This window comes from Phaseolus vulgaris, chromosome 1 (assembly GCF_051622355.1).
Source record: "Phaseolus vulgaris cultivar YP4 chromosome 1, ASM5162235v1, whole genome shotgun sequence".
Classification (NCBI taxonomy): Eukaryota; Viridiplantae; Streptophyta; class Magnoliopsida; order Fabales; family Fabaceae; genus Phaseolus; species Phaseolus vulgaris.
Genome location: NC_143498.1, coordinates 49,344,742 through 49,359,552, shown reverse-complemented (window position 1 = coordinate 49,359,552; position 14,811 = coordinate 49,344,742). Strand labels below are relative to the sequence as shown.

Genomic DNA, 14,811 nt, shown 5'->3' with positions numbered 1-14,811 from the left:
AATTAATGAATTCCTTGGAATAACAAACAATCAATTGCATTGGTTTATATTTGTTCTCAAATTTAAATCCTGACTATTTATGCAACACCGTTGACAATATAATAAACAAAATATATAAATATATACTAATATTGTAAACTTTGTAAACTTTGTGTTAAGATGTACTATAGTATAAGGCTTTACTCCTATAAAGAAGTTTACAAGGAGTTTTATTGTCGAGTTTCAATTAAGGCAGTTACATAATAAGTGTTTATATAAATTTAACAACTAGTTTTAATAAAATACTGATTAAGACAAATAAGGCACATACAAGTTAATTGTAATGAAATATTATACAACAAATATAAATTATTAATTAAGACATTAATATATTTCATCTTATTTCAAACAATCATCTTTAATTCATATTCAAAATATTCATATAAATTCGCAATTAATTATATTGTTTATCAAAGTCTTTAAATAATTGTGTTGATTATCGAAATAGTAATCATTTTCTTCTATTTACTCTTTTTAAAATTTTATTAATTCCTATAGTTTATAATAGATTATGACTTTATAATTTATGATATACTCAAACAATCCATAAAAATAAAGTTACAACACATAATTTTTATTTTTATTTTAATATATTTTCACGTATTTTTACGTTATATATTAATAAAAACTACAATTCATTATAAATATTAGTTATATATTAGTTATTAAATAAATTTAACTAACATTTGATAAAATAAAATAATAATAATTAATTATTGAATTATATCACTACTATGATTAGTTATGTTAATTTTTTTTGTTGTAGTATTTTTTATATTAAATTAATGTGAGGTTTTATAATATTAAAAAAATAATACTTTTTATTTATATAAGATGATGATTTATTTTTTAATTTTATAGTATATATTTAATATTTTAATAAATTATTTAAAGTTTTGTTTTTATTTAACTTCTTGAGTTTATATTAATTTTTTTTATAATTATTATGTTTATGAGTTGTAATTTATTTTATAATTTTTATGAATTTTTTTATTGTTAATTATATTATTTTTTATTTTTTTATTATTTTTTTGTTACTATAGGATTTTTAATATTAAAAATAATTATTTATATAAGAATAGATTTATTTTTCAATATTATAGCACATGTTTAATATTTTTAAGAAATTACTTGAAATTCTGTTTTTATTTAATTTATTAAATACATATTTTTTTAATTATAATTTTTAAATTATACCTATTTATATTTAATATATATTTATTTTTTAATTATAATTTTGAAATCTACTAAATATGTGAAGGTTTTCATTTTTAAACAAAAACTCATTTTATTATTAAATTTTTTTAATAGGTAAGGGTAAATTTGTAAAGTTATATTTTACACCTTTATATAAAATCAAAATTTCTTCACAACCATCACCCTACTCACAAACTATGTATCATCGACACTACACACCGACACGGATAATGAGTACGTATAATCTCTAAAATGTAGAATATAAGGACACAAATCTATATATTATATAATTATAAATTATATAAATTGACAATAAAGATTTATGTGCATAAATATGTTTCATATTTTTTTATAGCAAAAACATGTTTTTTTATGGTTAGTTCAAAATGATTTTTTTCTTATTTTTATAATCATAATAAAAATCTATACAATAAATTTGAGTTTTTAAAAAATTAAAAAAAATATATTTTTTAAAATTTTATTAAATCCGTGTTAAAATTGTTAAAAATTCAACAAATATTTTTTAAATTAGACACTTTACAGTTATATATATTTGTAAATGTTATGTATTATGTAAGTGTTATATGTATTATATCACTGTCTGCGTACCATTTAAAAGAAGTCTCAAAATATCATAACTCACAAACTTTCTTAAAATATCCTCAAATACCCACATATTCATTCTCAGAAATCTCCCTACGCCTTCCCAATCCAAAGACATCCAAAATTATGAATTTTTCCTTCATTATATGTTAAGAGTTTTTTTTTTAATAAAAACAAATTAAAATATATAAAATTACTCTCTTATTATCTATCCTAATTCTTTTATCATGAGAAAAAATTAAGTGCTTGCATCCGTCGCTGTCATCGGTTGCCGTTGTCGGTGAGGTTTGCAGCTTTTCCGTTAATATTTGAGAAAGTGTTTCTGAGATGTTGTCGAGGTTTGCACCTTTTCCGTTAATATTTGTGCATCTTCATCAAAGAACCCTGAAATGTCTGTATGTTATTTATCTGTAAACTCTCTCAGAGCAGTGATTTTTTGTGATATGAGGTCATTACAATGTTCCAAGAGCTTTCTTATTCAATCTTGTGGGGATTACTGCTTCGAAACCAAACGAAAGGAGCGAAAGGTTCCAAGGTTGGCTACTCTGCTCTCGTCTATTGGATTGCTGTACAAAGTGTTGTGTTAGGTAAAGAACTCCATTTTAATATCAATTCCCATCTGTATTTTGAATTTTGTTTGTTGGATGATTTTATTGGCCATTAATTGTTGATGTTGACCAAACTCAATCTCAAAGAAAAGTTCGAAATTGCTACTAATTTCTTTAGGTTACAGAAACTCAATTTGTATTATGTCATAAAGTTTGAAGCTTACTTTTGCTGAAGTGTTAATTATTTGGGTATAATTAAGAACTTCTTCATAATTAGTTTTATTTTGTTTTTGTATCCTTGATTTAAGTTGTTGTTCTGAGAATAGTCACCGTGTGATTATAATTGTCATTTTCTAAAGTAAAGAAAGGTTAATTGCTGAGTGGTTGCCGTGAGTGTTTTTCTTCATTTTCCCCAATCTAAAGTTCAATTGACTGATTTGTTTTAAGTAAAAGGACAAATGGTGAGTTAAAGTCAAATTTGGGTCATTTAATTTATTTTTCTTCAGTTCCTTTTTATGTGCACATCTCTTTTTTGTCTAACTACATTAAGGTTGGTTTAGACTAATGTGACCATGGCGGTTAGGAAGTTGGTGTCTGACAATCACATTGTAGTTAAAATTATCCTTAAGAACTCCACCTGTTGTAAACAGGGATGCAAATCATTGTTGTTTGACGATGATTTCAAAACTGAAAACCTCACCATCTCCAACAAATGATCCAAGTGATCTTCTTTGCACACCTGTGATCTCAGAGTCTGTTACTCCTTCCTCACCATTTCCTGTGATCTGATTCTCTTTATATACTCCTCTAGTTGTCCCCACCTTTCAACTGCTGCAATCATTGCCACCAACATTGGATTTACAACAGAGTGGACTAGCTCAGCCACAGTGGACCCTTCTCCACCCAAACACTTACCAAACAACAAATAAACTAGTACTCACAAACCTAAGACTCTAATAATACACAAGAATCAAACATAAAGAGCTAAAGGAAGAAGGCTGACATAACAAAAAGTGTGGATGTTGTTATTATCCTCATAGGAGTCAGCTCATCAACTCCACTTTTTGAATGTGGTTTTGGTGCAGTGTCATTTACATATTGGGGTGACGGTGTTGCCTCTATATCCAAGACCTTGATAATTATCTTGTGCCTCTGTCATAGTGACCATGAACCCCACTAATGAAGTAGAGCAGGTCTGGCCTGTCAAACTGGAAGACAAACCTGCATTTCCTATGAAACTCACAGAATTTATAAAACTTTACCTCCATACAACTTTACCATTGCTTTTCCGTCAAAAATATGCAATTACTTCGGATTTTTCACCTTACCTATGGAATTGGTTTGTCGGTAATACCACATTTTCTTATAGTGTTAGATGGTAGTGTGAAACTACAATTAGGATTTAAGTATTGCCTCATATTGAGTATATGAGGATTAGGTGTGTAATTAGAAGTCTCATTGAGTGAAAATAAGTGAAATCAACAATATATAACAATATATAAGGAGAAAGACCTACAAACTTTCATTCGTCTTTAGATCTAGAGTTAAAGCTTGACGTCATATGTCTTGTATGGATTGACTAATGACTTATTAGATCCAAATCTCCTTGATTATGTACCAAGTTTTCCTGGTATATTCACTCGTACCAAAGAGTAGAAATAAAAAAAATGAGTAATATATAGAAAAAAAATTCACAAACCTATTTGTTTCAATTTTTTTGAAATGGAGGTAATGTCTTTATTTTTATATGATTTCCTAATGGCTCCCCGAATCTTTTCCGAACCAAACAACCATCTAATGATTTATCTTAAAAAATGGTGTTCTAGAAAGGATAAGACTAATATTTTCTAAATAAAAATGTGTTCGAAAATGTATTATTAGACTTTCTTATAGCGATCTGGTGTTCTTTTTAATGATTCTAACATGTCAAAGTGCTTATTTTTACTAGACAACTCTTGTGATGTTTGCATTTTTGCAGTTGCGGTTGTTTTTATTTGATATTGTTTGACTACGTTAATAATGGGAAAGATTAAAGCAAGAAGAAAAGGAAAAGAAAAGAAAAGAGGAGAAGCATTCATTCACAACAAGTAAGGTTTGCATCATGGTGGAGTGTCATTTATTATTCATTGATATAATAGTACAGTATTTTAAAGGTTTTGCATGATCCGAGAAGCTCAAGATCCAACCAATAACAATTAATAACAACCTCTTACTCGTACTATCGTGCAAGAGACATTCTTTCTTCAGAAAATGCAAACTCAAATTAATCCCATGTGCTCCTTTCTTAAAGAACAGTCGAACAATTAGCGTACTGTACTTTTAGGTTGACATAGCTTATAACTTTGAACTGCATTGACGGAAAAATTTGGATCAAGTTAAAAGAAAGAAGATGCGTGAACCACTGCATCCATCAGAGCTTCATAGCAAAAGCAATGCTCCTCCAAGTTTCTTGAGTCTTGATTATTGACATAACTAACCCGACTTCGAAATTAATAAAAACAGAAAGCATTTATAGTTAATTTGTTGTATAAAAGACAAGCTTGGTTTAAACTAGATGTTCTTAAAATTCTCTTCCACAACAGATACAAGTTTAATTTGTCACAAATTATTAATTAAGAAGCGTACAAATTAAGCCAAAGCGGACACCAAGTGGAACCCATGACTACTCCCAAAATTCATGCCAAAAAAATTATTAACTTATTCAGCGCACGAGGGAGCTGAACAATGATTAGTAGGCGTGATTAAAAAAACCTTGGTATCAATTGATTTCATTTTTCTTTATTAGTATTGTTAAAGAAGCGAGATCAGAGAATTACATTTGTGACCGTACGTTATCAACATTACGTTAATTCAAGTGAAACAATGTTCAGATATATGTTCAGCAAGAATTTGAGTTCATGTTCTACAAATGAAAAAAAAAATTGATTAGGAGAAGAGGATAATCATTCAGGTTTTCTAATAATCATATGTATGTACTAATTATAACATAATTAGCAAAAAGGAAATATATGTGTCGGTAAAGTGCAGTGATTTGTTTAACTTCTATTTTAAAGTCTTAAGGGATCAGGGAAAGATTGAGATTGGGATGCTAAACTTTTGTTGTGGGATCTGCTTCTCATGTATCTAAGTTGTTGGTTGTTGAAAGAAGAAACCTGAAATGATTCTACCGAGGGTTTTGCTTCCGCTATCACTCATCTCCACCAATATAAACATCCCACGTAGGGTTAACACCGACACCATGCATTAGCCCACGGAGCAGTGACACCAGCTGGCCTAACTTGCCCCATGCATGTTCATGTGAATGGCCGCATATACAATTCCAAGATCATATCCAAAGGCCCTCTCACGTGTTACATTATAAAACAAACTTCACCCCTACACTCAATGTGCTTTATAGGAGTTCAAAGCTTCACCATCACACAAAATGTTCATATAATAAATTGAAGTCTAGATAGTCTTTTGCACTTCCCCTTTCTTGAAATCTCCCTCCTCTCTCTCCCTCTCACACAAAGTCCTCAAACAAACCATAGAGAGGGAAATGCATTGATATGCTGTGAGTGGTGATGGAGAGAGGGTGGAAGGCTAATAGTGTTGAGATTTCACCGAACTGTCCCAGGTGTAGTTGTTCCAATACCAAGTTCTGCTACTACAATAACTACAGTTCAACTCAACCACGGTACTTTTGCAAGGGCTGCAGAAGGTACTGGACCAAAGGAGGATCCCTCCGCAACGTACCAATTGGTGGTGGCTGCCGCAAAAGTAGAAGGGGTAGATATAATAAGACCTTAAGACAAGCCAATAGCCCAGTTGGGCATTCTGATTTAAGGCCTTCATCTTCAGTGATGTCTGATGGGCCAAATATTGATATAGCTCAAGTCTATGCAAGTTTTCTCAACGTGAAGCCAGATCAAGTGCAAACATTTTGCTCTCCTTCTCCTGAGTATTCAAGCATAATTAACACTGATTTTGGCCACAGTGCTTTGTCTGAAGAGCACGGTCTTACCGGGCGCTTGCATTTTCATGAACAGCCCACAGAATCCTATTTTAGTGAGGATATCGGAATGTACTTTTGTGGGTTGAACTCTATTCAGAAGCATAAAGAATATAGTAGCAGTCATGATACAACAGTTACAAAAACAAATTTTGAGTTGCCCCCATTACCAGGTGAAGATGCAGAAACCTCACATGGTAATGTGTCGTGGTCCAATTCTGAGATGATGGTAGATCATGGTTTGCAAGCCACCCAATGGCCCCTTTTTGAACCAGAAGCTTATGATGCAGACTTCTTAATGGGTAACTATTGGAGCCACTTCGATTTGCCAAGGGATGCTTCTTTTTCCACGCCTTTATAATATATATAATATGTGATTCTTCAATACCGCTGCCTTTCTTTGGTTTTTCTGGTTATATACAGTTTATGTATAGGTTGGATCAAATCATTAATAAATAATTTGAATATGTAAGCATATGCAGTTTTAATTTGTGTTACGTGCACCCTAGTAATGATTACAAACACTTTTCTATCATAATGAATATATTTCGATATCTGCATCCAATCTAGTTATACTTTAGTTTTAAATATTGGTTACCAGTACCAGGATAGGGACCGGATTTGTTCTCCTCCAAAGCTGTGGAGAAAGTTATTTTTATGTAAGAGTGAAATGAATATATATACAGAGAGAGAGATACGTATGTATGAACTATTCATATATTGTGCTATTTTCCCAATAGTTTATACCATATATTGTTATGATTTAGCGATTTTATTGATTGGAGTCTCACCAAACACAAACCTGAAATTTGAGTTGTGGCCAAAACAGAAGTAGCATAACTGAAGGTGGCAAGGACAACAAGGGAACCCAAAAGCACAAAAGTGCAGAGTGGAACCCATTCTCATTGCTTTAACTTATGGAAACTAAAAAAAAGAAATCTCTGAAGGCTTGAGACATAGTTGTTGCATAATCACATTAGTTATTAATATGTATTAAGAATTTGAATATCAGAAACTACTAAACAAATGTGTTTTCTCTGTAATAACACTCACCCAAAACCACTTACCTTTTCAATTAATAGGTTTTTTCTTCTTGTAGAAACCAAACTCATTACATTAAAAAATATGTTAGAAATATTTGTTGCAAAGTTTGACAAAGTTGTTCCTTAACATCCTTCTAGCCTTGAATCGCTCCTTTCATTTCATTGTCCCCTTACCACATTCAATGCCATGATCTCTGGTCTATTTCAGTTTGGAAGTGCATATATATGAGTGAGTTGTCATCATCATCAAGAAATCCACTTGTTCTTTTGAAGGAAATCTTGTTTTTCCTTCATTGAGAATCAAAGTATTAAGGAGTGATATCAAAATCAATTTTTTAACACACTGCCAGGTGAAAAAAAACAGCTTAAGTCTTAAGAGTTTTGGCAAATCTGGTATAAAATTATTTCTTCGCACTAATTAAGACTCACTAAACAACTTTTTTTTTATATATTTTTCTTAACTCAACATTTTATTTTGTGTATTAAGTTTGATTTGTATTTTTAAAATCTTCGGTTCATTTCTGACTTTGTAATACAAATTTTTATTTTTAATTTTACCTGTCAATTTTCATAACATTAAAGACAAAAGTCAATGACTTTTTACATATTTATGAACCAAATGAAAACTAAAAAGAAAAACAACAAAAGTGATTATTATTTGGAACTAATTCATGACTTTGTACATTTTTAAATTTATCAAATAATATTGTTAGATCTCACATCGATTAGAAACAAAGTCAATGTGTATGGTTAGATAATTAAGAATTTATTGTCATGAGTAAATTAGGGAGACAAGGATGATACATTATTTTGTGTAAAACATCCATACAAAACATTGTGGTACACCTGTGTTTATTGAAAAGTAGATTTTAAGCTTAATTCAACATCATAAATTAACTTATTATAAGATAAGGTTTACATCCACTTATATGCAATTAAATCTCTTAATCTTTATTTGCTGTGAAATTTTCAACAATGTTTTGAATTAATTTTGACTTGAAGGTTTACTCTTAGGAGTAAGATAGGAACGATTGAAGGTTCCATTTAGTGGTGATGCAGTTTCTACTTTTTCTCAACTATTTTTCTCCTTTTCAAGAGTAAAAGGTTAGATGTTTGGGTGGAATATCTTCTAAGCAATTAAGGGTATTTCTTTTGGAGGCTTAGGGCAATTATTAAGTATTTATGCTCATTAAACATAAGCATTATCTAGTTACCTTCAATATACAAATTAAGTTCCTATATATGGGTGGTTTCAACTAGTTTGTATATAATAGTTTTTCTTGTCTTATAAAATACTTTAACAAGACTAGTAAAAATAAAGAATTATAGAGGAAGATAATTCAAATACAAAGGAGAAGAGGTTTATACAAGTCTTGTTATTTTATATGTAATAGAGACAAATTTAATTAAGAATCTACCAAAGTCATACACTCATATTTTAAGACCAATTTTAATATTTATTTATTCACTTTTTTTTTTTGCAGCCTTTTACTTGTGTAACCCGTGTTAAGTCTTTGGCTACAATTAATTATCAATATTGTTCATTTTACAATAAAAATTACAAATAATACTCCAGTAACTGCAGAATAATATGACGATAAAATACATAAAAAAAAAGAATAGAATTTATAAAATAATAATAATTGAATGGTTATTAAAAAAGCTTAAGAAACGTTAATGGTCTGTGGAATTAAATATTAGCAGTAATAAGCAGAAGTCTGAGAATTATAAGGGTCAGAAGAAGGGTACTAACTAACTGTTTAAAAAGACTTTATTGGGGGTTCCAACCAACCCAACTTGCACCTCTTCACTCATCAATGCCCACCACCAGCTAATAGTAATGGTCTTTGGTTCTGCATAATTTGGTCAGAAAATTATATTCAAACGTATACGTTCTTTCACGTTCACCTTCGCCACTATATTGACCTTCAATCAACACCATCTCACTACCAATTTAATATTCAAATTCATAAACCACGTATTGTTTTGTAACCAGGTGCCCAGAACCCCACCACAGTGTCGTTTTTCGAGACAAAGCCAAGCTATTCAATGTTTCAAAGTTTGGACTATACCTCAAACAAACCAAAATTAAAGAACAACCAACCTACAACCTGTGCATCACATGATCCTTCAAAATTAATAGAAAAATATACATTCAAAACCTTGTTCAAATATACAACCCACATTCTTTATCTAAAATTTCAATATTTTATATAAAATAATAATATATCATCCCTAAAATTAATTTAAGCTTACCATATACATCTAAGAAACTCACCCCACCATACACAAATTCATAGATCCATCTTTATACAAACAAATTGCTTACATCTATTTATATAATATATTTAATCTCATTGTATATTGTATTCTTTGGAAACCACGATGATTCAGCCACTATTCATTCATAGATCATTGCGGGATTTACGGGTGGCTATACCACATGAACTCTTAATTATAAAATTATATTAATAATTTTAATTTAATTATTAGTGATAAATATATCCCAACTTTATATTTTTGTTAAACTTATTATTATCACTAAAGTTTGTCTTTTTCTTCTACTTTATATGTTATAATAATCTCTTTTTTCATACAATAGACACTAGTTCTTTATTTAGTATTTAGGTCATAAATTCATTCTTGTAATACTCAGAATGTTTAGAAGGTGGTGTATCTTGTTTTTCTGTAAAAGAAAAATAGTTGTTACCAAGTAGTTATCTAATGTGTTACCAACATTTATATTTTTCTTTAGGTTTTTTATATGGGTTGAAGAACTCTTAGTATTCCCATTCTATTTTTTTTTATTGTTGAAAAAAAATCTCGCTTTTAATTCGAATATTTTAGTTTTTAAAAAATAATACACTTCATTAATATTTCTAATTAGTATAGCCCCAAAAGCAAGCAAATAGTAATAGTAAGAAAGAGTACTAATTTGTGCCTCATTCATTCTTAAATATTAAAATATGACATCGATAATTAATTCACACTTGCTAAGAAAGATGATTAGTTTGTATGCTTATCTATTTGCAAGGCCTCGATCATAGTATGCAAAGGAGGTTACTCTTTGCTGTTTCAATTGGAAATGGATCATGCTTCATTCTTTTTGTAATAAAGAGCAAATCTAGATGTTGCCATATTGTCCTACTCAACCATGCTTGGGGTCCCTTTGTATAAAGTATACTATTGGGTAAGTTAGCTTTTGTTTAATATGCAGTTTTACATAATTCTGTTTATGCAGTTAATATGGAGGTTAACAAGGTTATATTTAAAAGAATAGAGACTTACCCCTTAGCTAAGGAAGGGAAAAGTTTTGCGCTATTGTTGCAGGAATATGGCAGTTGAGGTTGAAATGCAGGTCACCAGGAATTTTGGAGGAGGCTTTAGAGGAAAGGATACTGTTATGGGTTTTTCAGCTCAAACAATAATCTCTTAGGAAGTTTTTGGGGTTATGTGTATGATGATGTAGGAAATGCATGTGTAATTTTGTTGCAGATACGCCTTTTGGGTAATAAAGAACATGGTAGTGTATACAAATATGTTACAAAATTTTGTATTGTAAGGACAACGGTACTAAAAGGCTTGTAATTCACGTCAAGAAGTTGTATCTATCACTTATGTAATATGTAATGTTATTTATGTTCTTTTAAGTAGATTGCGACACCTCTTAAATGTTCCGTTTTAATTTATTTATTATTTGCTGATAAAAAAAAATGATTAGTTTATTCAATAACATTAAATTTTTGTATCTATAATTAATATATATATATATATATATATATATTAAAAATTACCATTAAATATTGCAAGGGGAGAGATGCATAGTAGTGAAGTTTTAATTTATAAAGTTAATTTCTTGAATTCTATAACGAAATTAGAAGACACAATTTATAACATTTATATTTGTGGACAATTAAGGATATTTTGATAAGAAAATAATTGATACAAAAAATAATTAAGAATATACATGTTTCGCTCAGAAAATTATGCTCATAATAAAAATAACAAAATTTAAACTAATTAGAGATCGAGGAGTCTTATGAAGGGGTTTGACTAATTCATTAATTAGCATTATTGGTTTGACGATTTATTTATTTATCATTAATTTTGGGACGTCCAAGGGATTCTTCTGTTTATTTTTTTTGGGTCAACATATGTAGATGAAAAAGTTTCTGACCAACAAAAATACATTAGATTTTAAACTTTAGGAGAACTACGTAGTTTTCCTAGCTTGGTCTATCTATGAGTTTGAACAGCACATTCACAACTATATACTCCTAGATCTCGTTTTCTAGAAGTACATGCATATACCACGATTGATCCGTTGAAGAAACTGAAACTTTTCATTCAAAAACATCAACAAACATCATAAAAGTTTCAAAATAAATCAAATTTTGCGATCTTTCCATGCCGAAGTAGTCTCAAGTGCGTGTCAAAACTCAATCATTCTTAACAATGCAACACTCTCTTTGAATAAGTTTTTATGTAAAGTTGATTTTTCATAAAAAGTAGATGTGTATATTTTATGGTGAGCTTAAATTTTCTCAATGTAAAATGCATTTTTATAGTGCATGAAGAGAAGAGTGTTTTATTAAATCATGCATATTAAAAATATAAAGTAGGTAAGTCCTAAGTTGCATTTAACTTTTGACTTTGTGTATGTGAGATTGATCATAAAGATTTATTCCTTTCTACTTTATAATAAAATAATATTTTCACAGTCAGATGTGAATTATATGCGAGAATTAAAAACTCTTTGTTTTGATTTATTCAAGGTACTCAGTTGGCCACGTCTTAACCACGAGGGCAATTACAATGTCATAACTTAAACAAGTTTTTTAACATTAATATAATGGAAGAAAATTTAATATAATTAATATCAAACAAATATTATTGTTACAGAACAATTAATTAAGGCGCTCCAGATTTGAAAGAGATAGTTGCTTATTGAAAGTAAATTACTCCTGATTGGAAAGAAATTACTCCTACTTGAGTTATAATGATGGGCAGAATGGGAGATCACATGTGTTGTAATTAATAAAACTGGTAAAAATGGTGTGTGGAAAAAGCTGTATCCATGTATGTTTGCCCTTTTCTACTACTCAGATTTATAAGGTTATGCTAGAAGATATACTATGTCATAAATCCAAATATTACTATCTAGTTACAATATTATAATATCAAACTTACTTGTTACAACTAAACTCCACACTCTAAACAAATTATTTATATATATATATATGATTTGTTTGTGTAAAGATATAAGAGTTATCAATAAAAAGAAACAGGACATATTAATATGAAAATTACTATCACTAAAGAGATAATTATTAAATATATAAATTAAATATTATTTTATAAATTTTAAAATTATTAACATTTAAAATTATTTTTATTATTAATAAAAATTACAAAATAGTTTTTTTAATTAGTATTTAATATTAACTAACAAAATTTTAATTAAATACTACTAGTTTAGATTTTACAAAGACTATTAACCATATAAGACTAATTAGTCAGTATTTTCGTATAATTTTTATTGTAGTGGATGTTACAAAGAAATAGTGATCATTAGTATTTAAGGTTTAAAATTTACTTTAAAGATTAAATTAGTATATAATGTAATTTTTATTATTGATAAATAATTTTTAAATTAATATTTATTTAATTATCAATGTTTTAATTATGAATTATTTAAATTTTAAAATTGATAACTGAATTAATAGTTAATTAGATATTAATTTAAAAATTATTTATTAAATAATAATTTTTTAATTTTTAAAATTATATTTAATTTCATTAATATAATAATTAATTATTTTTTATTTTTAAAATTGGTTTTTATTTAATATTTTTTTTATAATATCTAAAAAAATATTACTAGTTAAATATGCGGGAGGAAAGAAAGAAGCTTGGTATAGGAACTCCATAAGCCTAAGCAAAGGCACAATGAAATGGTGAGGAAATTCACCAAATAGGTAGTTTTCTTAGGGATATGTAAATTTATGGACTAATTTGTGGGTGAAGGCTGTTAATTACAGAATCCAAGTAACAAATATAAAGAATATAGAGCAAGGATATGCTATGAACATGCAGTAGAAGGAAGTAGTAGATGACATAAGCATGCTGCTTGCAAACAAAAATTATGCATGAACATAATATTTCAAACCAGAAAATTCAGAAAGGCCAAGAAGTTAGTAGTGTTACAATGGGAGCAAACCAGAGATGTGATGATGTAGAATATGGGCTAAGGAAAAATTTCCCAGCAGATTTATCCAGATGGCAAATGTAGAAGGAGGAAAAGAAACAACAGATTGGAAAACTATGTTTTATTTGCTCCATCTTCTTACTATCCAAGTTCTTTATTGGCTTCCATTCCTTCGTGACGACAACCTCCCTTCTTAGAGAACTTGCTTCATCCTCCCAACTATATTTTGGCCTATTCACGTACATGTGGTTGTTGCCAATGTGGTTGTTGCCAATCCAGATTTTATCCAACTCTTTTTCAGTTCATTTGTGTTTCAGACTCCTTCAAATTTAACAAAACCGAACTTCTGTCCTTTCCATTTTAATTTTCTTTATATGAATATTTTCATCATTGGTCGGTATGGGTGATCATGGATTGGATTTTTAAAAATTCAATCTATATCTAATCCAAATTCAAACTATATTCATTTAACTAGGTTTGGGTTCACTCAGCTCAACTTAGTACTAGATCGACTAAACTCTACGTCAGTCTGGGCTCACTCAACTCAAGATGGGCTTGAGTTGACTCGACCTGACTTGGATCTGGTGACAGCTTGACATGAGCCTGTACCGACTCAGCTCGACATGGGTCCTAACCGACTCAATCAATATGGGTCATGACTAACTCGGCTCGATATCGGCCCCGACCAACATCGGCTTAGTCCGACTCGGCTCAACATTAAGTCGGGCCGACTTGACTCGACATGGGCCTAGATCGAATCGGCACAACATCGGGCCGGGTTGATTGGGCTCGACATCGACCCAGAGCGACTCGACTCAACATCGAATCGGGTCGACTCGGCTCGACATCGACTAGAGCTGACTCGGCTCGACATTGGCCCGGGCTGACTCAACTTGACATGGGCTTGAATGGACTCAGATCGACATGGGCCAAACCGACTTGGCTTGACATGGGCCTGGGCTAACTCGGCTAGACATCGACTCAGCTCGACATGGGCTCGGGCCAACTCGGCTCGACGTCGGTTGAGGTTGACTTGGCTCAACATGAGCCTGGACTGACTCAGATCGACATGGGCTGAGAATGACTCGGCTCGACATCAACCCGGGTCGACTTGGCATGACATGGGTCCGGTGCCAGCTCAACCTTGTATGGGTGCCGAATCGACTTGGGCTCTGGCCCACT

At 30.3% G+C, this 14,811-nt stretch overlaps 1 protein-coding gene and 1 long non-coding RNA gene across 2 annotated transcripts; both read left to right on the top strand.

Moving 5' to 3' along the window:
* The first annotated feature begins 2,070 nt into the window (after positions 1-2,070).
* On the top strand, positions 2,071-2,640 carry LOC150029676 (uncharacterized). Its single transcript, XR_016523262.1, has 2 exons — positions 2,071-2,177; positions 2,288-2,640. It is a non-coding gene; the product is annotated as an uncharacterized LOC150029676 (long non-coding RNA).
* A 2,974-nt stretch (positions 2,641-5,614) lies between these two features.
* LOC137816220 (Dof-type zinc finger DNA-binding family protein) lies at positions 5,615-6,763 on the top strand. The gene has a single exon (XM_068619296.2). It carries the CDS (start codon positions 5,951-5,953, stop codon positions 6,737-6,739), a length of 789 nt encoding a protein of 262 aa, XP_068475397.2. The 5' UTR covers positions 5,615-5,950; the 3' UTR covers positions 6,740-6,763.
* Positions 6,764-14,811: the final 8,048 nt, after the last annotated feature.